Source organism: Lagopus muta, chromosome 6 (genome assembly GCF_023343835.1).
Source record: "Lagopus muta isolate bLagMut1 chromosome 6, bLagMut1 primary, whole genome shotgun sequence".
In the NCBI taxonomy this organism is placed as follows: Eukaryota; Metazoa; Chordata; class Aves; order Galliformes; family Phasianidae; genus Lagopus; species Lagopus muta.
In genome coordinates this window covers 8,712,265-8,740,238 of record NC_064438.1, presented here as the reverse complement: position 1 = coordinate 8,740,238, position 27,974 = coordinate 8,712,265, and the positions used below count along the sequence as shown (strand labels likewise).

The window sequence follows — 27,974 nt, the reverse complement described above, 5'->3', positions numbered from 1 at the left end:
GACTGTGTATTTAAAGATCTCTAGTTCTGCCTATTTTGACTTTAAAGCTCATCGTAACAGTTTGCTTTCATGGAGATTTAAGTTAGCTTATGGTGAGTAGAGTGGGTCAGCTACTGAAACGTGGAATACTTGTGTTCTGGGTGTCTAGTCTGCTTTAAGTTTTGTTCAGGGTGCTGCTTGTACTCAAGCCTGCTGAAATGTGAAGCAATAAGTTCTGAAGTTGTACATTGCATATTGCAATTTGCAGATAGATTTGCTTACTGGAGGGTTTCTTTGTGAACTCAGTAATCTGTGCTGGTCTTCTGTTGTACTAGTTCAGGTATCTTATTGTCACAAATACAGCATTCTGATGCATACCCTTTCTAAAACTGTTTCTCCTTGTGGTGTGTCTGCCACCTTCCTTCACTTGAAACCACTGCATGTTGTAGGCAATGCTCTGACTTACTGAGTCAAGCCCAGTATCACGTGGCTCGGGCTCGCAAACAGGATGAAGAAGAGAGGGAGCTGCGTGCAAAGCAAGAACAAGAAAAGGAGCTGCTTCGTCAGAAACTACTGAAAGAGCAGGTTTTGATCTGTTACATTGTATTGAATTTAAGCAAAAGATGTTTCTATTGCTCCGTGATGTTACTGGGTGTAACTGATTTAAAGTATCAAGCAGACAGTTTTCTTAGAAGTAGTAACTGCTAACAAAATAAAGAAGTTGTAGTTACCAAGTGATCTTCTACCCCATACCCTTACAGATATGTTTTTATTTTTGTAATGTAATCCAGGTATTGCCTTTTAAAAGCTTTGCCTTCAAAATACTGTACTGATGGCTGGATGAGGGAGCTCTTGAAAACAACTAAAGAAAAAAAAAAAGGCCTTTTGCCTGCCGTAGTGTAGATGTTGTACAAAACCTTTTTGCCACGTGGACCTTGTGCTGTGACAGATTTGTAGAAGTGTTGCTGTTTCTTGTCCCTGCACAGCTTGAGCACCTTTGAATGTAATAGTACAGATACCGTAGTAATGGGTGTTTGTGTCTCTGTTTCAGGAAGAGAAACGCCTGAGAGAAAAAGAGGAGCAGAAGAAGCTTTTGGAACAAAGAGCTCAATATGTGGAGAAGACAAAGAATATTCTTATGTTCACTGGTGAAGTAGAAGGATCAAAGGAGAAAAAACGTGGTGGTGGTGGAGGCAGGGTAGAACAGAATTTTTTTAACTTCCTCTTTGACTTTCCCTTTAAATGTTATCTTGGGTTAACATCAAACATGTAGAGTTTTAATTTCAAGCCACTTAACCTCTGTTGTATGAAGTGGTGCAGATTTAATACCCCAGTGTAAAAACTGAAAGTTAATGCCTAAGTTATGACCAAGGTGGCATTACTAAAATCTGTTCTTCTCGATGTTTAAATTATGAAGTGTTATGAAGTGATTATGAAGTGTAAATTTGGAATTGGTTTCTTAATGATAACAGGTTAGAGTGCATGAGAAGGTTGTCACAGGAAGGGCTGTGTTTTCATGTCTTGGAAAATATTTTCAGAAAGAACTTCACTTCTGACTTGCTATCTGGTAGTTTTTAACTTGAAGATAAATAGATAAATTATCTGTTACAGCGTTCCAAAAAAGGAGCAGGGGAATTTGATGAGTTTGTCAATGATGACAGCGACGAAGATTTGCCCATGTCTAGAAAGAAAAAGAAGAGGAAGGGCAGTGGTAGTGAACAAGATGGGGAAGAAGAAGAAGGGGAGAGAAAGAAGAAGAAGAGGAGGAGGTAACTGGTACTTTAATGTCAGACTTTCTTGAGAAATAATGTGGCTGTTAAGTATATTCTCATGCAGTTTTTCATGACAGCTTAAAAAATATGAACAGTTGTTAAGAGGTTAGTGTGATTAAGTCTTACAATAGGTGTTTTTAAATACAAGTTACGGAACTCCTACGCAGAAGTATGAATAATATTTATCAGCTGGAGTTTGGACTGCTTTTTTTTGTGCTTTTTAAGGTTTTTATATAGTTGACATGATGTAAAATACTATTGTGTTTAAGACCCCAGAAAGCAGATGAGGGGAGCGATGATGAAGAAAATGAAAATGGTCCAAGACCTAAAAAACGCCGTCCACCCAAAGCAGAGAAGAAGAAGGCTGTAAGTCAACTGCTGAGTATCTTCTTGTTTCTCTAAACATGCATTTGAACTTAAGCACTACTGCATTCAACAGAGTTATAAATGCTGAAAATTATAACAGGTTTTTGTAGCAAACTGCCTTTTGTCCTTCCCTTTTGCTGTAGCTGCTTCAGTGTTGAACAGAATATTTCTGAAGCAATGTATAACAATTGATAGTAAATGGATAATTTTGATCAAATGACTTTAGAGCATCTATTAGAAAGAAACATGCCTGTTGTGTTTTTTTAATTTTTATTTTTAATACTGTAACCAGCTGTGTGAATGAGCAGCTCTTGTTTTTGTTTTTTTTCCTGCCCTTCAGCCCAAACCAGAACGTTTGCCTCCTTCAATGAAAGGAAAGATCAAATCAAAAGCCATAATTTCGTCTAGTGACGATTCATCTGATGAGGACAAACTCAAGATTGCTGATGATGGGTAAGAACTGTTCTTCACTTCTCCAACACTGAAGTTTCAACACGTGTTTTTGAGAAAAATGACATTGTTTATAGTAATTAGCTAAAGAGGAGCATTTTGTTGTACTCAAAACCTCACCATGTTCTTTACAAATTACTCCACTGCCTTTTTCAGTCAGATGGTGCTACTATTTCTCAAATCCAGCATCCTAATTGGATTGGTTGTTTTTTTTTCCCCTGTACAGACATGCCAGGAATAGCAACAGCGATTCAGATGATGGGGAACAGCAGCACAGCAAACGCATTGTTTCTGATAGCGATTCTGATAACAGAAACAAATCCGGCAGTGAGGCAGGCAGTCCGAGGAGGTCCAGCGTCCACCCATCTGAAGAAGATTCTGACAGTGACAGGTCAGCCAGGAAAAGGAGACGGTCGGATTCAGAGCAGTCTGACAATGAGTCTGTGCAGTCAGGAAGAAGTCGTTCTGCTGGTTCGGATAACGAATCTCGCCCAGCTTCTCGCAGCGCTGAATCAGACAGAGATTCTGAGAGAGGATCTGATAACGAGGGTTCTGCCAGAGGGTCTGGTAATGAATCTGAGCCAGAAGGATCCAATAATGAGGGATCTGAAGGGGGTTCTGATGACAGCGATTAGGTCTGAAATTACATCTTTTTAAATGTTCGTGTAAATATATTTCAGTTGTAGAGAAAGCCAGTTTTTGTATTTGAAAACTTACAGGCAAATACAGTAAGTTAGTAAACTCTCTTGAGACCTTTCTGTGATTCTTTCTATTAGCAACTGATGGATGTTTCTCTAAGTTGGCCTACGGTGTACCCTTAAATCAAAACTGCTGTAGATGAAGAACAGAAACCCTGTATTATAGGCATACCTGGGATGGGATGCATGTAAAAACTGTGGAACATTAAATCTCAGTTTAGGTGGTTCTAGTGTGGCTAAAATTGTGTTTTCTCTATTTATACATGCATAGATTTCTTGAGACAGTGTCGCAATAAAACTGTTCCTGCTAATTTGCTTCCAGTGATTTATTTTAAGCCTTAAAAGGTACAAGCAGAAAACATTTTGTTTGACAGAGGAGTGTGTTTTGAGGAAGCAGTCTCCAAGTTCATTTCAGCTTCAATGTGAGCTGTTGGAGTTGAGCTCTTTTGTATCTTGCATTCATGCATGACAGCAGCAGCGTGCTTTGTAAACTGCAGAGAACCAAATTTCTCTTATGGTTGTCTTTGCCTGATGTTTTGGAAAAAATCATTCTTTGGAACCATTCTGGGGAAAGAAAGTTTCTTTCTGCCTTGGATTATTAGTTATCAAGTTGGATGTTAGATCTTCACTAAGAGAAGAGCATGTAGATCTGGATAGTATACTACTGTTGTTTTTAATGGAGAGCATAGCATAAACTGTATTCCATTTTATTTTATTTTATTTTGTTATTCATTTTTCTTCTGGAAGGTCCAGATTGTCACTATTGATAGTTAACATTAAGCACTAACTGAAAGTTAAGTTTCCCATGCTGTTATTTCTGGTCTGTTGTGAACAGTAACTGTTCTCATTGTGTATGTTTTGCCACGTGTTTATGGGCTGTTGGTAACCATAGCAGATAAAGTAGAATGTGAAACAGTTGAGATGTTTCTTTTACTGGTTCAGCTTGATATCACATTTCTAGAAGTGATCTTAATTAAAATTTAAACATGTGGTAATGTGCAGAATTGAAGAGTAGCTGCCATGTTTGTTGGTTTAGAAGCAAAGCTGAATCTTAACTCAGTCATCTTATTGATGTAGAATCACTTGGGTAGAAGATATGGCAAGCTCACAATGCTGGCAGCTGGACAGCTTTGAAAGCATGAGCTTGGGGAAAACTTGGTGCCCTTAGAGGAAATGTGCTATTAAGAGGATCACAGCACAGGTCCTTACCTTGTTCAGAATCAGAAGGAAGCAGTGGACAGGTGAGATACATACCTATGGTGCCAAACCAGTGCTTCACTTAATGAAGCAGAAAGTGTGAGAAATTAGAGTTAACTGAAGAAAATCAGTATCTGTTGTTTCCACTAACAAACTACGTGACTACATGGTAAGTTGTCTTTTGAGTTCTGTTGCAGTTTAGGATCAAATATGAGCCAATCTGTCTTGGATTATCACAGAAGAGGTCAGTGTATGTCTTGCTATTTGCAATTTTTATTTTTTTTTCCCAATTTTACCTTGATTCTGTAGTTTATAGACCAGTCCCTTCAAAAAAGCAAAAAGAAAACCCCTTGAGAAGTAACTGAAAATTAAATTGGCCAACCTGTTTGAGTGGTTGCTTTTTTTGTTTGCTTTGTTTTATTTTATTTTAATTGGATTACTTGGATTTTTGTGTTGTTTGTTTGTTTTCTTTTAATGCACCTACTCAAGCTTTTGTCTTTCAGAAACCCTTCTGGCTCAGTGCTTGGTGGAAAGGGGTAGCTGCCACTGCTGTATAATGAAGTGCCTTTGTGTAAATTAATAGATTCTCTTCTAAATTTAACTCTGAGAGCAAGAACAGTCTGTCAGCATGGAAGCAAGGTGCAGGTGTACATATTTGGAAACAAGCTACTAAGGAGTGCTTTGGGCAAGGCAAGACCTATGGTAGGAGCACTACAGCTAAGTTACACTGCTTCTTCCTGAAAGACTTTTTTTGGGAGTAAGTTACTTTCTATACTAAATACTTCACTATTTAAAACAGTGGTTATAGTAGCAAGGCCTTTCCCTCTTGGACAGATTTGAATTGTTACATTAGGGGTTGGTGGGCACTGCTGATCTGTTTCAGGAAATTTGCTAGTGTTAACAAGCTTCCTCCCTGCTTGTTTTGTGCAGTTTCTTTGCTCTCAGTGGTGCTGTGATGATGTACTTCATGGATAGTGATAACTAAAGGAAGTGAATCTTGATTCACCTGGAAAAGTTCCTACAGCAGAAGCTGCAGTCAGCAAGGACAAATTCAGTGTTCCTTTCCTTTTGCATATGGGTAAGAAAACTGTGTGACAACATGGATGCAAAAAGGGAGTATATAGTAAATGTGTATTATTCTTAGTGCCACTGCTTCCTGCTCTCCTAGCAATACTATTATCTACACAAGCAGTACTATTATGTACACACTGTGTTTGCTCTACAGAAGGTGATTTGAGTTGAAGACGATCTAAGGGAATAGCAAATAGGGCTGAGCTTGTGAAGGAAATTCAAAGTACGTTGTAAATACGTAGTACTTCAGTTGAACTTTGTCTGATCATCTACTCAGCCTGTGCAATCTGTACCAGAAATACTTTAAGGATTTTTTTCAGTTTTAGCAAAACTGATAGGAGGCATAGTTGTGTAGACACTTAGTTTTTAATATGGCTATTTCCTTTTTTCCCTTCGTCCTTGGCTGTTCAGGAAATCAAGAATGTTCACCACAGTCATGTTCTTCTTTGGAGCAAGTTTATTTTATTGTCAGGGACAGACCTGTTCCTCTTTTTAGTTTTTCCTTTACTTTTAGGCAAAAACACCTTTCTCTGCAGCCTCTAGAGTTTGGGATTGGCTGTGTTATATTGGCTACACTGCAAAGTATCTCCTAGAGGCATAGTAGATTGTTAACCTTGTTCTCATAGTTCCTTTGACATGATAAATGCTGAAGAGTTCCTGTTGCTCTTCTAAATACCTGTGTCATCCCTGTGTTACGTGCATCCTCGTATCTGATGGCTTGGAGGTGCCCCAGGAGTCTGAACTCCAGGAGTGCTGTTTTTAGCTCATGAACTTAGAAGAGTCTCACACCTTCCTATCTGTGTCTTGTTAATTAAAAGACAAATACCCTGTTTTAACCAAAGAAACAGTTTCTGTTTAGCAACTTAGATTATCAAGTGCCAGTGAACTTCATTGGTCTTTTCAGTCGCCTTAAAAGAGATCAAGAAATACCCAGGCTCCCAAAAGGTTCCTGAGCCCTTCCAAATTCTTAGCAGACGAGTGTGCTCTTTGGCCTCTCCTTGATGCTGTGCAAATACCATACATTAATGGTGGCCAAAGAATTCTTGAGCACGTTGGGGAAGATCACGAATCCGCAGTGACAGTTGGTCACTCTGATGGTGCAGATTTTTACAAGCACGGCATGCAGGCTCTTGTTCACTGCTGGTGAAAATGCACAAATAGTGGTTGAAAAAGCATGTTTGTGGCTCAGACTTTGCTCTGTCAAACAGTGTTTTTATGCTCTTTGTGTTCATTATAGTTACCATGGAAGTTAATAGGAGCATTACATTTGAAATAACTACTACTTGAAGTGTATCAGTCTTTTGATCTTCCATGCCACTAATTCTGAAGATGTAGTTAGAGAATGTGCAACTTTGCTTCCTATCTCCCCTCTTTCAAAACTGGTTGTTCTTTTGTTCTGACTTGCAACACAGTCTGAATTACTCTGAACTGGCTCTGCTCTCTGTGTTGATGAAGCTGTATTGAACTATGCCTGATAACACTTCCCATTTTCCTAGGAGTCTCTGAGCAAAAAGTAGTATCCATTTTCTGCTGGGAGCCCATCCTCAATCAGCTAGGAGGAAATGTTTTTGTCAGCAGCTATTTTCTAGCACTAAAACAGAAAGAGGAATGAATTGTCATTCGGTTTGCACGACTGAGTGCATACAAGCAGGAATTCAAGTTAGTGATATAAATCAAAATCAACTTTCTGTCTTTTAACTTCTGGTGTGTCTGAGTTTCATCAAGGACGTACGTGTTGAGAACATTTGCACTTAATGGTGGGCATGGACTGCATCTGTTTAATGCTTATTTGGTGCTTTTGGCAGCCTCAAATTCTTAAATTTTCCAAACTCTGAACTAGAAGATATTATATGTAGCATGGAGATATTGTATGGGCCTGGGATTGTTAGTGTGCTGAAAGACAAACAGTCTGACTGTCAGAGTTCATTTTGTACAAGGCAGAAGAGCCTTACAAGGCATTAACGGAATTACAGATATAATGTAATTAGATGTTGTGATATAAATGAAATGGTATTACTGGAACAAGCAGGAAAGGAAAGAAATAAGCAAACCAAGTTGGATAAGTGATGAAAATAGACGTACTATTTAAGGTCTTGCCACTTAATTGCTTAGTTCCTTTAATGGAAATGCCCTTTTATTTATATTTCTCACTTGAATCTCTTACTCTGGCTTTTGCTCTGTGCTCTGTTTCTTAGAATTAATGCCTAAAGAGGTGCTCACTTTGCCTGGGTTTCTATTTTTTTTGTACACATGAGAGGGGAAGGCTTATTTTCTCAATACAGCAAGAGCTGTTGTAAGACTAGAGAGTAGAAGTTGTAACATTAAGATCAAGCAAGATATACACTTTAAACTCATGTTAGAAAAGACATCATCTGGAGACGTGAAATCAGTTTGCAGATGAGAACATCGCTCCTGAATAATGGCTGCAGTTCTGCAGAGCTATTTCTTGCCTAAGCAGCAGCTGTTATTCCTGTGAGCTTAAGGGAAAGTTAAGCCTTACTTGGCCACATGAAATAAAATATCTTGACCACTTCTGTCAAGTGCCATGCTGTCTAAGTGATGGATTTAAACTGATTTTCCAGTTCAGTGCTGTGATCCAAGCAGAACCCAGGGTTCACTTCAGTTGCCTGCAGTGTGTGCTTGTACATAAAAGACATAAAAGGATGCCAGCATCTCCAGAGTTTGTATAAAGATAATTCTCTGTGGAAAAAAAATGCCAATTTGGAGTTACTCTATCCTGGTCTGTGTTACCTACAAATCAAAGCAGTTGCTTTCAATTCTGGCTTTGCAGAACATCCTGCTTCTTTTTTTTCCAACAGAAGTCCTGTAGTCTTATCGTTTTCATACATCTTTGCTGCTACATTTAAGAAAGGTGTAAGAGCATGATGGGCAAAGAGGTGGGCTGCAAGAGCTGTGTTTGGTGTAGTGTGTTCTCTCACTGCTACCTACGAATGATCACTCTGTTTCTTGTTTCTTTTTTCATCCCTTTCAGTTTGTGTGACAAGAATAGAACTCGAGCTGCTTTGGGTCAGAATGATTTCTTCCTTAGGTTGTACAGTACCTGAAAAACTGGAATGCAAACTTGTTTGCATCTCCAGCTGTTTTAAAATTTCTGTTATTACGGTTTTCATTTCTAACATGATGCAGTCAAATGTTTTGCCAGATTAATGTTTGTAACCACTGTCTTATATTTAAATGGATGAGTGAAAGCATGTGGAATCACTGCTGTGGCAGAGAAATTCTCCTGATCTAAAAAAATAGAAGAATTCAGATGGGGTCAAAGTTCTGAATTCAAAATCTAAGCCACTTTTTAGCTGTTATCTCACTATTGGTAATTGCAGCCTCCTGTAATTCATATCAGACACTTTCTGTCTGATCTACATCGTCCTTGGAGCATGGATGGGTTTTACATGATTATGAAATGGCAAACATTGTTGCTGCATTAGTAATAGCACGCTATCGCAACCATCTGTAATAGCCTCTTTCTCCCCCTTCACATTAGGCCAGCAAATGATCTATTTCTGTTTTTAAATGGTTTAATTTTAGAAGAGAACATAAACACATAATTTTACTATTAGAAAGGTTGAAATCTGGGCCAGGAATATGACTTAGAAATAAATGAATGTCCAAACTGTCAGTTTATTGCCAAATTAAACCTTGGTGTTTAAGACTGGATCTTGCTCTGAAGACTGATCTTCAGGTTGAAGAGTGAGGTTTTGAACCATTTATTCCTCCATTCAATTCCAGTTTACTTCAAACTGGTGTGAAGCTGCTTCGCTCTTGCCAAATACTTTATGGAGTCCATCAATTAATATCTTTGGGGCAGCTTCAGCAGAGCATGTTGTACAGTCACTGAGGCTGCCAAATAATCAAATACTTTCATTTGTGGAAACAGACCATGATGATTTGTTCAAAAGGAATGAATAAATAAATACAAACCCAGCCCCTGAAAGCGCTTCAATATCCGGATTGTAAATAACAGCTTTAAGTAAGTGGATGGCAGAAAATTTACTTGCTGTGGGAGAACTATTTGTGCTGCACTTAGCTTTTCTGGTGGATAAGGGAAGGTACACCATCCTGTTACCTAGTAGGTAACTGAAACTTGTAAGGCAACAGTTCCTTGGTAATGGTGCCTGGAGTAATCTGAATCACTTATGATGGGGCGAGTTCAGACAGTTCCAGTCATATCTGAGTAATCCTCATTCCCCAGCAGCTGGAAACAGCAGGTGTGTTTTGGTTTAGATATTCCTTTGAGAATTTATTGATGAAGGTAACAAGCTAGGACAGCTGTCTAGAAAATTTCTTCTTACGATTGGAGTTGTTTGGGGCTGGATATATAAATTGTAGAATGGAGTTGGCAGGGGCCCTTAAAGGCCATCTAGTGCAGCTCCCCTGCCATGAACAGGGATGTCTGAAGCTAGATCAGGTGCCCAGAGCCCTATCCAGCCTGATCATCGTTGTCCCCAAGGATGGGGCGTCCACCCCATCTCTAGGCAACTAAATTCACTGCCTCAGCACCCTTATCTTAAAAAAACTTTTCACTTATATCCAATCTAGATCTCCCCTTCTTTAGTTTAAAGCCATTTCCCCTTGTACTGCCACAGCAGACCCTGCTCAGGAGTCTGCCCCCTTCTTTCTTATAAGTCCCCTTTTGATACTGAAAGGCCGCTCTCAGGTGTGTGTGAAGCCTTCTCCAGACTGAACATCCCTAGCTTTCAGTCTGTCCTCACAGAAGGTAACTTCTTTTTCTTTATTTCCTTTTTTATAATCCTTCAAGTCATTAGAAAACGTTGCATAAAAGTTCATCTCAACTTTGAGATCTCTTGCAGCTCAGGCCAAAGCTGAACTTTCCCAGCAGAAATAAGAACTGCAGTAGATGCAACCTAGTGCATGTAGAACCATAGGTTTATGTGCCTATTCTAATATTTAGTCTCCTTTCCCCTGCCTTCCAATCTAGTTTTACAGCTGGTTGTGGTCTCACCTATTTCTGTGACCTCACTTGTCAAGTGGCCAGGGATGCTGCTAATTGCTACAGATGCAGACATCACTTCTGTCAAAAGTTAAGAGGATGCTCCTTTATGATCTCATTGTGAATTAGTGAACCTAAAATGAGCTAACAGAACTTTTAGGATACAGAAACAAAGAAAGACAAAGGCTGGTTATCCTGTAACTAGTTCATTCGTTTCTCAGAAAGTAGAAAGCCTTCTGCTCAACATCTGTCTGATAGGGATGGCAATTTTGATCAACATGTGTAATGCACTTACAAATGTTCTAACTAGCTCATGGGACACATGCAAAACAAAACAATCAATACCCTGAGCAGCATTCAACTGCACCAGGCACCTGGAGGTCAGAGGAAGGCAGGCACCTGCTAAGCTTCTTCCCTTTTGTGTGGGTGCTGCTTTGGGCAGCAAAGAGTGCTGTAGTCTCTGGTAATAGACATGATCAATCCACTTAATCTTAGGCCATTTAAAAACTTAATTGGTGGTTTATCAGTTAGCAACAGTAATTTAACAACTAAATTGCTACCATATAATTATATATTAACCTATGCAATTCTGAGAAGAATGCGTTTGTCATCTCAGCTTATGGGATCACAGCCATGATGTCAAGTGCAAAAGAATGACTTTGAAAGTGAGTTAAAGTTACACAGAATAACCATGACAAAGTCAACCAAGAGGAGACCAGATGTGTAGAGCATGAAAAGCATAAGCTATAATTCGAGCTGAGAAAAGCAAGGGAGGAAAATTCTAGATATAAAGTTTCTTATTAACAATTACTGATATGTATCTACTGGTTCTTCTATCAACTGTCAAGATTTTCTTTACCTTAGCACTGCCTATCTCAAAGAAATTGCTTTCTGTTAACAGTTTTCCCTGAGGATTTATTTGGGTATCAGGCTTCTGTCTGTATTGAGCATCACCAGCTTACCTCATCTTCATTCTTCTTCTACCTGGCACTTTCTCCAAATCCCACCTGCAAGGATCATAAAAACAAACTGTCTTTGGTACTTTTAAGTTTGTAGCCCTTGTGGTTGCAGGGAAATCTTAATTTGAATGCAGAAAAGGGGAAAGAATGTGAGTTATAGATATAAAAATGTTTGGAAGAAATTCCTGAAGTCTCAAAAGAAGAAAAATCAGGCAAAAATCAACGTGTATGTAATGGTTACTAATTAGATAAAACTTGCATTTGAAAGGAGACACTTTAAAATACTGATGTTAGAGGCCCTGGAAGACAGTATGGCCAAGATTTTCTCTACATTTATTGCGATTTTTTCTTGTACTTCCCCCATTGTATCTTCTTTCTTACAAGTCACCTATCTTCATTAATGAGTTACTATACTAATTTGTGTAGAGAAAATCCCCCTGTCGATTTCCAAGTTAATTTCCCATCTATAACAGTTAATAAATCTGTAAATGTGTGTTTCTAGAACTCTGTCAAAGCAGAAGCTGGTTTCACCATCCTGGCTTTTAGCTGTTTAGGTGTATATTTTTTCCACACTAAGTTACTGTGTTTCATTTCATCCTATCAGAAAGCAGCAGGTATACATTAAAAAAACCTCAGCCTTGAGGAGCTGAGAGGCACCCCTTAACACTGATGCTTTTGATTATGCTAAATGCTTCCCACAAGCACACTGGTGCCCTATTTTTTACTTTGCTGTGGAAATCAACTGATCTGAAGCAGCAGCTGTGAACTGACTTTCCAGACCTGTATTTGTATGACATTTGTATCATAGTGCTGAATCCCAATGGCACCATGCTAATGGCAATCTGTAAAGCTCATTTCCTCAGAACGTAAATTCCTAACCCCAAAACGTATGAGGCTTTGAGGATATAACCTGACTCATCTATGGAAAAGATGTTAAAAGATTAAAGGCATTTTCAAGTATCTGAATAGACCACAGGTTCATTATGAGACAGAGGACAGCCCTAGCCTGGGCTAACAGCACCTCTAATGCAGTCAGCTCTACCTGCAGTGTAATTTACTTCTGTTCTGAATTTTTCACTATGCTGGCACAACTGCCATCATGGTTCGAGAAAGGCCAGTAGCCCAGTATGCTCAAGTGACACATCTTTACATGCATTTCCAAAGTCTGAAGTAGCATCATTCCTTATTTTTAACTCTAATGCTCTGAATAACTTGACCTTCGTTTCCTAAATCTCATGCTGTCCTACCAGAAAGGAATAGAAAAGTGTCTGTGAACTCCTTATCCCCTACGTACTTCATATAATCAATTAAAGGTCACTTCTCCCTCCACGGTCTTGCTTTGCACAGCTTAGATAACAGTTCTGAGAATACTTCACACATCAGTTATTTTAGGCTTTTCACTGCTAACCTAAACAAAAGCTGAACAGATTTATGCCTGAAGTATTTAAAGATGAAACCCACCGTCAGATAGTTACTTTCCTCACTCCAACCATTTATTTATGCCAAATAAAACTCTGTTGTCATGGCTGCTTAATCAACTTATTAAAAATAACATTTTGCTAGTTTCCAGCTACCAGATGTATGGACTCTGTTAAAGTCAATAATGGACACAAGTTTTATAACATGAATCCAGATGAGCCCCTATCACTTTAACAGCTCCACATTAGAAGTCTCAGCTGCACATGGGCATTCCTGTTTTGCTTTTGAGGATACAGCATATAGCTTTAAAGATCTGCCTGTAAGCAGATTTTGCCCCGTTGAACTGAAACCACATCTGTCTGCAGAAAACAACTTGTGGGTTTTGGCCAATACAATTTGAAATAAGAAGCAGCAACAATAACATCGTAAGAAGTGTGGTAACTTCTGGGAAAGGAGGGAAAAAGTAGGACAGTACTGCTGTTCATCAACATCCATACTAACAACCTCCACATTTGTATTAGGAACACCTTATGCCACATTCCACTTGTGTTACTGTGTTCCATAAAGAACATACTAACACATTTCTGTTTGCCACACTTAAGGCATTGTGAGTATTGCAAAAAACAAAACAAAACCCAACCTGTAGCAAGCAACAGGTAACAGTTTGTCCAGGTACACTTAAGAGTAAGCTGGATCAGCTATCTGATCTAAATCAGATGAAAGCATAGAGAAGGTATGAACTAATTTGAACCAGCTGTAACTGCAGCTATGAGCCTATGTTACAACATTAGCTAAAACTCATGTTCTGGATGCAGGCTAAGAATTTACAGGAACTATTAACTGCTGAAATTACCTAATCGTTGTTTGGATTTACTCACTGCTCTGCACAAACCTGCAAACCCAAGCAGCAATCATGGAGAAATTTGTCTGCTGAAAGCTGCTTTGTCACATGCTAGCATTTTGTTTGTGCCCAACCTCACCCCTACCAGCCCAGGCTTCTTGCCATTTTCCTCAAGGGAAAAAAAAAAAACAACAGAAAAGCAACCAACAATGGCTGTTCAGTCATAAAGATTTCTTCTCTATTGGAAGTTTCTATTAAACACTTTCCTTGAATATCCAACTCCAATGCAAATGGCTGCCAGGGTAGACTGCAACTTGACGAAGAAACCTTCTATTCTTAAATATCAGACTGACTCATTTAGATGGCCATACTTCTCATGACTTTGCTGAAAAGTAATCTGTGCAACTGATAAATGGAACTGAAGCTTCCTGAATGATAACAGCAACTTAGTTCACTATTTCAGAAGGCAAACTTTGTGACCAAACTGTTTCATGTGCACTTTTTCCAATCTTCCTGTTACGTTAAATTATCAAAATTGATACTAAATAAAAGTCACTATCATTGATTAGTTACTGGTTTAATCTAGTCCGTGACTTTACTAGTTTAAAATGGAGTATGCTCTATTTACATTTAAAACACAACTCAAGTCACTCGAACAACAGCCCAACTCTACACCCACCCCTTTAACCAGACTGACTGCACTGAGCAGTCAGGTGAATGAAATGAGTAGATTAAGAGCAAGATGCTCTTTTCCCTGTTTTGTAGAAAGAAAGTTTCAATGAGCCACTGCAATGTCAAGAGCCTTTTTTATACCAGTTTCAAGAGGCCGGATATGCGCATACTAACTGCATGCGCAAGTCTTATGACGGCAATAACTTCTGCATTTAATGGCATTTCTGAGGCGTATAAGCATTTGAAAATATGGAATATAGTTGGTAGGCGTAGTTCTTAACAGTTCACTCTTCACTAATAGAGTAGCAGAAGTGATTTTACCTGATCTAGCTAGTTACAGAAAGGAAAAAAAAGCAAAGCAGCAAAGCCTTCATGCACAAGTATATATGATGGTAGCGATTAGAGTGAAGACTGGGCAAGAATACAAGGCTTATTCATGCTACTCAACCTACAGCTGCCAGTTTAACCTCCTCCAGAAAACTGGTTAGTTAGTTGGCAGTCTGGTTCTTTTTTGATCAGGAATGGTTTTACTTGCACCTCTTCTTATAATTGCTCTTCTTTGTCTCACCACTATGGTACACGCAATTGAAAACCACCAGTTAGAACTGTGCTTTTGTGACTGGCAGCTTCACAGCACTTGAAGGAATTGCATTGGGTATTCAAGGAAACTACATGTGAACTTTAAGAAACAGTATTGTAGGGGAACACATCACCAAACTGATCAGCTGAAATGACTGTTTAGACGTGAAATAACAAAAGATGGCAGTTTTTGTTTGACTGCTGAACCTTACTATGTAGGATGCGAACATTTCTGGAGCACTTATCTGATAACAAAAAGCAAAGTTGAACACTGCAGCTTCTTAAGCACCAACTATATTCCTCTGTGACGAAACACAGAATGGCTTTAATTTATGAACACTATGACTGGAAGAATGCATTTGGAAGGCCCATGATGGAACTACCACCACCCTTAGAAGCTGCAACTACAGCAAGAGAAGCAGCCACTTCCCCCACCTCAAGCTGCTTTAACATACCTTCGTTTTCTCTTACTTGAGCTAGGAATCCACAAGTTACTGCTAGCTGCACCACTATACTGAAATACAGACAGGAAATGGTACGGGTAGTCAAAATACTTGCTAGCAATTCAGTTTAAACACCTCTTTCCTAACGGAGGTGATCTGGACTACCACAATAAATGCAGTGATGCACTGGGTGACATGCTGCATTTTACCATGCCCTCAAGCAAGTTACTGACCCAACTTTAGAAATCCAATGAAAAAGTCTCGTGTCAAAGTACACTGCTTTCAACTGCAGGTCAGGAAGCCTGCCCTAGATAACAGAGCACCAGCAATGCAAGAACCACACCCATCATTTAACTAGTCACAGCCTTTTAACACACTTAAATGCAAACTACTCTTCCCTCAAAGTAAATTTTATCAGGATCTCAAATCTTTTTTCTTTTGCAACATTTTCATCTTCTACCATGTGAAAGACAGTCTGAAGCACTTCCAGCACTAGCAAAAAAAAAGACTCCATTAAGAAAACTTTTGCTACTACAAACGTCACCTCTGTAAGCTAGCAAAAAACCACAAAAAAAACCAAAACAAAAAAAACAAAAAACAACCACTGATGAAAAAATTCACTCAGAAAGAAGTTTTAGAAAGCAAAGTATTTTGAGCATTTAATAGATGACATTTTAAGCTGACACGCTGTTGTTTCTGATTTCATTACTTGAGAAACAGTGGATTAGTCAGTGCCACTTCATTAAAAATATGGGAACTTGAGAGAAAGTTTCAAGCATCAGAAGAAAAAAGGCAGATTACTCACTGAATCACAAGGCAAGGTCATACCTATTCCTTCAGCAGGTATCTGTTAATTATCCTCCTGACATAGCAAATCAGTGCCTGCTCTGACCTGTGATCTTACTGAGAATTCATGAACAAACTGAGACAGACCTTCTATAAAAAGAATCCTAAGATGTTTCCACAGTCTAAGTAAACTCCTACTGATGTTCTATTCAGAAAGTAAACTACTTGTCAGTCAAAGCCCTTCTGCTGGGACACATTCAAAAACAAGTCAAGTATCACAATGTTTATTGATAGATACAAGTATATAAAATCAGGGCATGAACATGTCTTGATAAGTTAAGTAGACTTACTTTCAATACTATAATAGAGGGACCAATTCAAATTTCTCACCATGTCATGTTTCACACCCACAAAAACCTCTTCCAAAGGGCATTAAATCATCTGTCCAGCTGATCAGTTTTTGTGCAAGTAAACTGTTTCTTTAAAAAAAAAAAAAAAAAAGACTTGTGCACTTGCCCAGGCTCAAGGATATTAAAACCTAGCACATAAAGCCCATGACTAGAGGTAGAAATACAGGCAATATACTATTACGGCAACAACCATCGATTACAGTTAAGGATTCTCCGTAACAACCAAATGGATAATCAAATATTGCAACAACTCAAGTATTACACTGAGCAAAGTGCGTTTCTACAGTATTCAGTGTTGCTATTCAGTTTTCTAACTTAAAAACAGCCTATGTTAACTGGCAGCAAAGAAGACCCTTGCAACAGACTGCTTCTGCTCGAGAACTTATGATGTAATTATTGCATGCTGCTAATACACTGTTATCTAAACATTAAAGATACTCTAAAATATTTTTATTGTAGACTATTAAGACATACTACAAAAACCTTTTGCAGAAGATATCCTACTGACACACATCTGCATTAAATATTGTGAAACATTACAGCGGAATGAATTTTCGCAGTGGTTAGGTCAAATGCAGTTACATCATAGCAACAGTATGTTTGCACAATTTAAGGCTTTGGCTGGTTCTTTAGTCAGCTTCTTCTTCAGATTCTTCTTCTTCAGCAGTTTCCAGCCAGGTTAGCCACTGGTTTACCTGCAGTTACATAAAACTGGTTTAAGCAACAGGAATTATTTACCCACATCTGCAGAACACTTTTTCCCAAACTTGCTCCAAGTGTTTTTGCTGTACTCTACACTCATTTCATCTCCCCTCGTTCCTCCCTAGTGGATAACTCCTTATGTTTCTCCAAGTAATCCCTTCTCTGCTGGAGCATGACAAGAGACAGAGCCATTATCAAGTTTACCTGGAATAAAGCTTTGCCTTTTCCTGGAAACTCTTGAGTAATATCTTCTTTCCATGCCAAAAAGGCTTCTTCTTCAATGATCTCCATATCATAGAAATGAACAAAGAAGCGCAGTAACATGCCTTTGAAAGGAAGCACACAATTAAAACTCTTAGCTTTATAAGCTTCCAAACAGGTTATCTGACTGAAGAGATACAGTGAACCTCAAATTCATACACAAGCAAGTTGAGGTTGGGGTAAGATTACACACATACCTTTTGGAAAGTTACTGTTGTAGCAGTGCACCTGGAGCGCATATAAAGCACTCACTTGCAGATCAACATGGTCATGGAGGAACTTCTGCATTACTGGCTTGAAGGAAAGAAGCAGTTGTTTTTCCTGCTCTAGTTGCTCTTTTGATGGAGCAGACGAAGAATCTGATTCGTCACTAGGTGGGTTTACTTCACTTGAAATATACTGCAAGAAACTGGACCAGAGACAGAAAGGTTAGTTCTGTGAACTCCAACTCACAGCAATGAGATTTTATGGTCTACAATTATTGAGTTGTCTGCTCACTAATTTAAGCACACATTAAGGTGCATGTGTTATACTTTACCGTCCACTACAAAATCCTACTTATGCAAGTTAAGGCTCTGAAACATTCTTTGAACAGAGCTATTAGTTCTCTGTTTCTCATCCCGAAGTAAAACACAACTGATGCAAACAGATACTGGACACTGAAAGAGAGCAAGTCCAGCTAAAACAACTTTCATCTCTACCTTAGCATGTACCATCTTATGCAAAGGTACATGCCAGTCTCCACATAGTTAAGTATCTACTGGTTGCTTGACAAGGCACGTGCCTTAATCACCACAAGAAACCACCTCACCTGGTCATCAATATATTCACAAATCCTTTATCTACATGAAGCTTGGGTGAAATGTTATCTTTAATCCATTTATAGATGGCTTGTGGGGATGGATCCGATTTTATTTGCTTTAGCAGTTCCTTCTCCAGTTTCAGAAGTGGGAATAAGAAGCTAAGCCCTTTCCCTTCTAAGATCTCCAGCATGCGGTCCTTGTTCTGATCAATTTCTGAAAAGCAAGGAAGACACACTTAAGAGCTGGTACTCACTGATACCTATTAGAAGTCATGATCCTTAGTGAGGATGGTACAATTGACCTCATTGAAGTAACTATATTAACTGGTTTTTGTGTGTTTTGTACCGTCTCATGTACTAATATGAAGTATCTGAACAGACTCTTACCTGGTAACATTTTCTGCATATTCACTTTGCTTTGTTGGAACAATTCTGTTAGCCATTCACGATCTTGCAACTTAGCTAACTGCTGAAGGCAGAGCAGGAACAGAGGGAAATGGGTGCCACTTTCCAGTGGTTGAGCCAGTTCGGAAATGCTCACCAGTTCTGAAATAATGGCACGGGCTGCAAACTGTGCTAAGTAGGATTTCACCAATGGGATGTCCACCTCCAGTTTGGGGCACTGGTCCAATACATTCAGGAATGCCTACAAAACAGTAACAAGATGAGACACTGAGATTTTGTTCTTGCATACAGTAATACAGTCACTAAATAAAAGCCCCTTTTTTTTTTTTTTTTTTTTAAATCTCCCACTGAATCACTTGCCTAGAGCTTTCCTGCCACCAAAAAATCCCAAACCTACATTTCTTCCCTCATCACTTAGTACATTCTCTCACAAGTGTGTACTTCTACCTCCTCACATCAACAAGACAAAATAAGATTTGCTGTCTGTATCCAAACTAGACATCACCAACAGCCAAGCACAATGAATATCAGACTGCAGTACCTGCATGAAGTTGTCACTTGTGGCTATTCCCTCCTGTTTGAGTAAGCTGATCAAAGTACTTGCTTTCTCTTTGTCTTCATCTGATCGATCGAGGGACTGACTGATTACTTTGCTCAGCATCTCAGGAATGAAGTGTTTTGGAGCTCTCATTTCTCTCACAGCATTGACAGCATCATTAGCGTTGCCATTATTCAGATAATCAGTCACAACAGCTTCCTAGTGAAAGACAGTGGATGGTTAAACTTACATTTTTAGAAGCATTTTTAAAGAAGCACTGCAATATAGTTAACGTACCGTTTGTTTAAGTAGCTCTTCTTTAGAAGGAGGTGGCTTCTTGGTGGTCTTTGCAGGCTTTTCTTGTATAAGTGGTGGATTTGTTTTAAGACCAAGTTGAGGAGGCTGAAAGACAGTACCAGAAGTTACTCCTCTGAAGTACATCTACCTACAGTGTTGTTTCCAAACTTTTATCAACTTCCAATATTTACTAAGCAGGCTAAAGTCAAATTACATCCTCAGATATGCTTTCCTATCTTCTGCTATGTGCTACAAAAAAAACCTTTCCCTCTCTTACTAGAAACAGGCTGAAGTCCCACATGCAAGAATTCAGTACAGTCAAAGAAAACTTGGTCAACAGCACACAGTAACTTTGATATTTACCTGTCCCAAAGGTGGCGTCTGAGTGCGTGGTGGTTGAGCACTGGGAGGAATCATAGTTATCTGGGGCTGAAGCTTTGGCACTTGGTTTTTATTCATTAGAAAAGCCTGAGCAGGTCTCAGGCTTATCTGTAAATAATCAGAAAAACCTCAAACTATTTCAATTACTTTGACCACAATTACACAGAAATGGACTTGCACCAACCCATCCCACATAAACTTTAATTTTCAGTTCCTACAGTGTAAAAAGTCAGATTAAGTCACGCTGGTATTGCAAAAAATGCAATACCCAAAAGCATGCCCCCAAAAGCATGACTCAGTAAATCACAGCTTGCTGAAAGTTACTGGTTTTTAGTAACATTGTACCAAGATCTGGAATTGCTCCTTTCAGATGCAGTATGTTAAGAGACCTAAGAAGATACTTAGCATGCTTGCAGACAGGATTTCCAACTATGATGAAACTTCACCAACTGCTCAGAAGGACACTTTTTTTTTCCTCTAAATAATACTGCAGCTTACTTTGTGCTTGACACTTTGCCTAACACCTAGTTCAGGAAGAAAAAAAAAAAAATAATAGCCTGGTCCAGCATTTCTAGATTCTTTGAGTATTCTTCTAGGGCTTCTAGATTTTTTGAGTACTAGGATCTCCTAGAGTTTCCATTAAAACGTGCTGTTATCAATATGATGCACGGAACTGATGTCAGAGTAGTGCTCTTGGGGATGTGTGGGAAGGGAAGGAAGGAACATCACAAGAAATTGCCCTCATATCTCAGTCTTGCTCACAGGACGCTGGATACCCTAGGGAAAGTGAGGAATAAGGTGAAAGAGGAAGGGGCAAAGTAGGAGGAGGAAGAAAGTAGGAAGAGATCCAGCATAAGTCCTCATAATAACGCGTCTTGCTATAATCACTGGGCAATATTGAGTACAGGCTTTAAGTAATGTAGGCATGTAATATACCTCATCTGCATTAAGCTGTCCTTTCTTAGAAAACCGAGGTGGCATATCCTTCGACTGTCCTTGTTGCTGGGATAAGAGTCCCTGATTCTGGTTATGGTAGAGCTGGCTTTGCCCCTATTTCAGAAAGGGAGATATAGAGAAAGTGCAGATGATGGAGTGGCGTACATCATATGGTAAGTAGTACCAGAGGGACCAGAGGAAAAAAGATTCTATTTGTGAGGAAGGGAAAAAGAAGGAGCAGGGGTGGTGGGAGAACAGCACCTATTCCTAAAACAAACAAAAACAAAAAACAAACAAAAAAACCCAAAACAGGCCTATCTTTCAAATAAAAAATGCACCATTCTGACCCACCAAAGCCACATGCACCTTTCCCTGCAGTAAAAACAAAACAAACAAAAAAACAAGTGTATTCCTTATCTTTTCCATCATTTTAAGAGACTATTTAGAAAGTTTTTTTTGCCAACCAAGCATGAGCTCTAATCAGAATCAAACCTGAGAAAGCCTTCCAACACAAATACACTATAATCCATAACATATGCATCTGTAGAAGAGCTTCTAACCATGCTCAAGCCATCTTTTCCTTACCTGACTTTTCAGAAAAGATTTGCCTAGTTCTCCAAACTGGGGTTGAGCAGAAGGCATGAGGTGACCCCCATGGCCATTGAAAAGTTGGTTTGAACGATGGCGTCCCATAGTGGGTGAAAATCTATCCTGAATAACTCCTGGACCAGTACCAATTCCACTACCTACATTATCAGAAAACAGAAGGCAATATGTTATCTTGTTGTATTTAACACAGTACAGCTGCAATCATCACATCAGCCTCACAGTTTCAGCATACCTGGCATTTGTCCAAACATATCAGCAAGCCCTCCGAGTGGGTCCCTGTCAAGTTTCATCCTGGGTGGCATAAAGGGTCCCTCCAGAAAGAAGTCGCTTCTCATCACTTGAGACATAGGAGCAGGAATAAAAACTCCTAGATCCTTTAAAAGAGGAATTACCATTCTGGTTATTTTATAATAATGGTCCTTAATCAAGTTTTTAAACTACTAAGTTTTTTAAACTACAAGTCTACATGCTTTCAACCCTCATCAACACCTTACTGCCACACTATCAGATAGGCTTATACATACAGAAGATGAGTTTTGTGACTAAACAGTGTAAGGATTCCCGTCAGCATTTAGTCAGAAGGGAAGCACAAGACTTAATATCAAATACTTACTTTTACCGCATCTTGACGGATTTGATTGATAGTCTTTGGTCCATTGTCAAGAAAAGCTTTGCGAGGAACCCAGTTGTGTTCTCTCAACTCCACAGTATCCTTGGTACATAAATAAGGAAGGAGTGAAGTCAACTTTGTGTGTGGGGGGGGGGGGGGGGGGGGGTTAGGAGGGGAACAAAACAAAGCAGTAGTAGACTATTTCAGTACCGTACCTGCAGCAGGAAACGAATCCTTGCTGGCAATTCCTTACTTGACATCAAGGAGCGCATACGGGCAAAGTACTGATCCATTAAGGACTGAGAGAACAAAAGTGATGATACAAATCAGTATCAACGTGTGTTTAAGAAGCATTTAGAAAATGACATTCTCACTTATAGGACTAGTAATAACTGCGTCTTCTGGGAAGACCTTGAAAGCCACCTGAAAGACTGCCTCCTTCCACTATCAAGAGCTTTTATTATGAGCAATAGTTGGCTCTCTTTGCTCCAGGCAATATTACATTTTGTTTTGTTCTTTTGAGTAGAAGCACAGAATGGCTGAAGTTTCAGAGTTTTAGGCATGGATTTTAAGCTACTTCTGAAGATCACAGCAGATGCACATACCTTGGCTTTTGCATGGTCTAATCTAGGTCCCACTGTCCTCATTATCTGACAGAGGCACTCCAAATCCTCCCCCATATCTTTGAGTTGGACTCTCTTCTTCTTTTCCAAAAGCTGAAATATTAGAAGCAGAATAGTTCTTTCAGCATAATACAGATGATTTCTAACAACAGTGTACAGCACGACATGCAGAAATGTATCACATTATTAATAACTGCTAATTGAAGCACTTATTACTCATTTAAGCTCTTACTATGTATGTACTTTGAGCTATCTGTGGTAATTGCGTCTAGGCCAGACTACATCTTTACTTTGAGACAATTCCCACAGCTTTAAATGAAACCAGTTTTCCTTTTTAATCAGGCCACACAACTATTCATTTCAAACAGTGATACTTCTACTTGACAGGAAACATTTTTACAGTCAAAAACTCCTAAAACTTCTTGAACACTTTTTTTTTTTTTAAGTTTAGAAATACTTGTTTGTTCTTAGCCCACACCTAATCCATATACTCACTGTTTTGATGCACTTATGAAGGATAGATTCATGAATAAGGTCAAGCTTGCCAAGTTCTCCAATGAATTTGATGTTCCCCAGCATCTTGATCTTGGCAATGGCTCTCTGTTCCTCCTCCTCAGGGAGGAGGGGACCATCATGCTTATCATAGACTGAAAAACAAAAAATCCTGTTAAGCGTGGCTGTGGGAATAAAAAAAAGTAGTAAATTCTGCATTAAATTCTGTATTGAAATTTAATTAAATTTCAAAACTTACTATCAACATTTCTGGTTCTGTTTTCAAATTCATCTTGAAGTTTAGATATTAGGAGGCGTCTGAATGTCTACAAAAAAAAAGGAAGTTGTTACAAATTCAACACATAACTGCACGCATTACCAAAATTTACCATTCTGCAGTGAAATACTCACTGTGCTTTGCTTCTGTCCTGGATGACTCTCTGCAGATGGGCCATCAAAATTGGGTGCATCTTCTGCCAGTCGCAGACATAGTTGAGCATACAGTGAGCTATACTTGGGCTCTTCAAGGGCTTTGTCTACGATCTAAAACGAGTTATTTTCAGTAAGATAGCTTGTGGTAGGATGCACATGTATTAAGAAATACAAGACTACCATTCTACATGATTTAGAACATCTATTCCTTGCCACTACATGAAATAAAATCCACTATTACTGTTTGTTTAACACATGGTGCTTAATACTGATGCAAAACAGATACTATGCTACTCAAAAAGCTTCCATAATTCCAAACTAACAAAAGGGACAAATCTGAATTTCCTCATCAGAACGCTAAAGCCCATTTCAGATTTAAGAACCATTTGTTGGTTGCATCTAGTACACCAAAGACTACCTGTGGTAGTTCTTCTCAGACAGTAAAGGCTTGTGGAGCAGTGGGATGCACAGAAGTAGGTGTAGGGAGGTGTGGGACAGAATGAACACTGGTAACTAACATCTCAAATTTAATTTTACAGGGTTAAATCTACTCTCTCTCCAGCATATCCCTTTCATACAAAAAGGGATGACACTCCTTTACGCCAGGGTTTGTAATAAACACCAGATAAACCACATTACTTCTCTCTCTAATCAGTAACAACCAACCTTTTTATACTTATGATGCAAAGAAGTAGTAGATTAAAAATAAACAAGAAATCTCCCCCTCCCCACCCAACAAAAACAACCCACAAACCACCACCAGCTTACCAGCAGTATGACCCCTTTAAGGATGAGCTTAGACTCTACACCCACATTGAGGAGCTCAAGGCATAGCTTGTCGAACTTTTCAGGAGTAAGCTTATTTAGTATGCTAAAGAGGAACAAGCAAAACAAAAAATTCAGATTACAAATCTTGTAAGCTTGTTGAGTAATTTTAGATTTAAGTTTACCTTTACGAGTTAGTCTTTAAGGTACAAAATGAAAATCCAATTTTCAAGTCAGGTCAGATTTTATTTATTATGTAACTTTTAGAATGAAAAGCCTGACTACCAGTATTAACTCTTTCAGAAAGCTTGCTTCTCAGCAAGTTTGCTTCTTTGCCACAGCAAACGCTTGCTGTATGCCTTATTTGTTTCTGCCTCATTCCTTCTAAACAAACCTCCTCACCACCCTAAGGAACCCAAGAAGTATGTGTATCTTCCTCTTCTGCAGGCTCATTTAATCAAAATATTGCTAAACATAATAACATGGAAAAGCACCTTCTGGAAAACTTACCCTCTTACTTTCCTGAAGATTGCATCATGTCGTTCTTTGTCGTTTGCGGAGTCGTCATCTCGTCTAGTGCTTCGTGAAGGAATCCATTTCTGAGCGTTTTGCCCTGGGGTTTTCCCCAGGAACTCGCTGTAGAATTTTGAAAAACAATTTCAAGAACCGTCTTTCCAGCATTATTTTACACAAACTAATACTATGTTTAATTTTGCTGAAAGCATATGCTTATCCTACCAGCATGACAGTACCTGCAAATAGTCATTAAACAACTTTAAAATCAAGTAAGACCACTCTCAACACTAAAACCCTTCATCTAAACCTTTTACATGAAAAGCACAAAAGTGCTCTGTCCTCCTCACATGACACGAGGCACAATTCTAATATATTATATACTACCCTGCCACAGATAATGGACATTAACACATCACAAACTCTGTAATACTTCTTGTATAAATTTGAAGGTAGACTACTTCCAACTCTATTCACCATCACACATCCCATACCTTTGAAGTAAGATGCTAATCCAAGGAATAAGATGACATACCTGTTGCTGGCAGTCTTGGGATAGTGCTGAGGTGCACCCCTACCACCTCCTCCGCCTGAAGAAGCACTGTTAAAACACAATCACGTAGTTTGCCTGAATTCAAGACACCATTATTTTCAGTGACACTTTGGCATTACTGAAGTGACTTGGGAAACTAGTAACTCGGGAACTAGTATTACTAGTACCTTGGGAAAACATTATTAATTCCCCCCCAAAGGACTGGTACACTGCCACACATTCAGTCAACCAAACCAGCACCAGTACCTGAAACGAGAAGCACCCCCTTCTGCAATCGCACTCTCCACTTTGGCGGCTTGACAACGAAGAATCTTCAAAAGAATAAAATTAAATTGACGGGGTGGGGAAAAACAAAACCTAGAAAGACAAATCGAGCGTTCATATTATAGGTGTTTTTACTAGCAACCATCGTATCTCGCAACACCTCCCACCCCAGGAAGCCTAGTCCCGTCACCGCAGCCACATTTCCAGCAGTGCTGTGACAAGAATCAAAGACGGTGAGAAAGCAAATGCTCCAACAAGGGCTCCAAGATCACCCAAAATAGCAAAAAGGCCATCTTCCGCGTCTAAATTCACACGGCCAATAAAGCTACTGAAAAGGAAAAAAAAATCGCTGCTCTCTACCTCAAGTCTAATCTGAAAGACAATCGGGAAAATATTCCCTAACAGAAAGATGATGCACTTACTTAGGGATCAAAGCAAGAGCGCGTGAAAAATAACGCAGTCTACCGCAGATCGGGCGAGGCAGCGCAGCACGAGGCCGCGCACCCTTCCCCGTACTGCCCGCACCGCCATCCCGGCCCGGCGGGCGGAACGCGGGCCGCCAACATGGCCGCCGCCGCCGAACAAAAGGGCTGCGGGGGCGGCGCGGCGCGAGGGCGCCCCCCGGCGGAGGCGGACGCCGCCCTGCCGCATGGAGCCGCGCTCCGGCCGCGCCGCCCTTCCCCCACCGCGCCGGGCGCCGCCCGCTTCCAGGCTGAGGCGCCGCCAGGGCCCGGCCGGCTCTTTGTTCTCCGGCACGGACGGGAAAACGGAGAGCGGCCGGCTTCTCCTGCACGTCTGCCCACGGCCCGGCCCAGCAACGGCTCCTCGGAGCCAGCTCGCCCTCCCACGAGAAGCGGAGAAAAAAAATTAAACGGGAAAAAAGCAGAAATAGCAAAGAAATCCACGCAGAAGCCGCAAATCTGCCTCCGCGCTCCCTCCTCCAGCCCCAGGAGGACCGACAACTCTCCGCCCCACCCCAGCACCCAGCACATCCACAGGAGCAGCCCCAGCCCCGCCGGCTCCTCGCCGGCTCCTCGCCCCAACGGTGCCGAGCTACGAACCGGCGCCGCCCGCTCCAGCCTCCAGCACTGCGGAAAAGCGGCTCCGATCTCAAAACGGATCCGCTCGGCTTCTCTACCCCACCCAGCGGCGTCCGCCCAGCGCCTCCGCCTCTCCGCTCAGTACCCGCGGTGCGGGCAGCGAGAGCCGCCACCGGCTCCGGCCGCCATTTTGTGCGAGAGAAAGCGAGAAGAAGCCGATGAGAAAATGGCGGCCACTCGGCCAGCCGCCATTTTACGCGGCGGCTGCAGCGGTATCCGCTCCGTTCCAGGCCCCAACCGCTCTCCCGCCACACCCGAATTGCTCACCTTCCCTAAGGCCTTGTCCGCTTCCCCGGGTCCCGGCGGCTACCAAGGGCAGGGGAAGAGGCAAGAGAAGGGGAGGGAGGGGAAGGGAGCCGGGGACCGGGGCTGGGGAGGGGAAGGGGGGAGCGCGCGGGGCAGGGCGAGTCTCCGAGTCACTACTGCAGAAGCAGCAACCGCCCGACGCTGCCCTCCGCCACCTCCATAGAGAGCCGACTCGCCGCCGCGTCTAGCGCGCACCGAGGCAGCCCCACTAACTTTATTACGTTCACGCAACCTACCCCACCTCCCGCCACCCGCCTCCAATCGCCGCGAAGGTCTCCGCCTGCCTGACCAATCACAATGCAGGAAGGGGGAGGGCTTAACGTCCAAGTGGGAGGAGGAGGGAGGAAGTTCGGTTGAGCTGTGCCATCGCCGCAGTGCAGCACCCGTATTCGCAAAAGCAGTTACGCCGCAAGAGTGGCGGTGGTGCCTTAGAGAGAAGGAAAATATGCGCAAGTAGCGTACCTGCTTAATGGCGGCAGTTTGGCTGTCTGTCTTCTCTGCTGTTTGTTCCTGTGCTGCACCCATCACTGAAATCCCAGTTCTACAGCGTGAATTCTGTCACAGTCATAGAAGGGCTAGTTTTATACACGTGTACGTAAGCTTTTTGCTTTTCACAACCGTGCGTTTCCTTCACACAAACTGCATTTCAGATTCATGTGAGGCTGTGGTGAAATCAGCAGACGGCTGTGGCCTGAGCTTGCAGTCAAATCCAAGAAGCAGACCTGCTATTTGAGCTCCAAAAGCCCGTCTGTGCAGATCTAATTTAGCTTTCTG

The 27,974-nt window shown here is 40.7% G+C and overlaps 2 protein-coding genes and 1 non-coding gene across 3 annotated transcripts in view; 1 reads left to right on the top strand and 2 right to left on the bottom strand.

The window, feature by feature from the left end:
• Positions 1 to 16,708, top strand: part of CTR9 (CTR9 homolog, Paf1/RNA polymerase II complex component) — a 31,970-nt gene extending 15,262 nt beyond the window's left edge. Inside the window, exons 20-25 of the mRNA XM_048948358.1 lie at positions 429 to 564; positions 1,031 to 1,177; positions 1,591 to 1,748; positions 2,021 to 2,117; positions 2,458 to 2,570; positions 2,794 to 16,708. Coding sequence (XP_048804315.1) covers positions 429 to 564; positions 1,031 to 1,177; positions 1,591 to 1,748; positions 2,021 to 2,117; positions 2,458 to 2,570; positions 2,794 to 3,202 — 1,060 coding nt within the window. The 3' untranslated portion in view covers positions 3,203 to 16,708. The remainder of the gene's footprint in view (positions 1 to 428; positions 565 to 1,030; positions 1,178 to 1,590; positions 1,749 to 2,020; positions 2,118 to 2,457; positions 2,571 to 2,793) is intronic.
• On the bottom strand, positions 16,672 to 27,023 carry EIF4G2 (eukaryotic translation initiation factor 4 gamma 2). The gene is made up of 23 exons (XM_048948208.1): positions 26,980 to 27,023; positions 26,217 to 26,882; positions 25,777 to 25,887; positions 25,513 to 25,578; positions 24,975 to 25,100; positions 24,468 to 24,570; positions 23,679 to 23,810; positions 23,527 to 23,593; positions 23,271 to 23,422; positions 22,758 to 22,868; positions 22,368 to 22,451; positions 22,156 to 22,254; positions 21,775 to 21,916; positions 21,519 to 21,679; positions 20,934 to 21,047; positions 19,980 to 20,105; positions 19,617 to 19,721; positions 19,323 to 19,538; positions 18,764 to 19,022; positions 18,386 to 18,590; positions 17,772 to 17,983; positions 17,518 to 17,639; positions 16,672 to 17,306 (listed from the first exon to the last, which is right to left on the bottom strand). Exons 1-23 carry the CDS (start codon positions 27,021 to 27,023, stop codon positions 17,241 to 17,243), a joined length of 3,489 nt encoding a protein of 1,162 aa, XP_048804165.1. The 3' UTR covers positions 16,672 to 17,240.
• LOC125695616 (small nucleolar RNA SNORD97) lies at positions 20,733 to 20,892 on the bottom strand. The gene has a single exon (XR_007378026.1). It is a non-coding gene; the product is annotated as a small nucleolar RNA SNORD97 (small nucleolar RNA).
• Positions 27,024 to 27,974: the final 951 nt, after the last annotated feature.

Bases quoted from the DNA above. Each gene is read 5' to 3' on its own strand.
- EIF4G2 (XM_048948208.1), bottom strand. From the start codon at position 27,023: ATGGCGGCCGGAGCCGGTGGCGGCTCTCGCTGCCCGCACCGCGG. The intron at 25,579-25,776 runs GTACTGGTGCTG...GTGTTTTAACAG, and splicing joins GGGGGTGCTTCTCGTTTCAG to TGCTTCTTCAGGCGGAGGAG. The intron at 17,984-18,385 runs GTGAGGTGGTTT...TCTCTGGTCCAG, and splicing joins GTGAATATATTGATGACCAG to TTTCTTGCAGTATATTTCAA.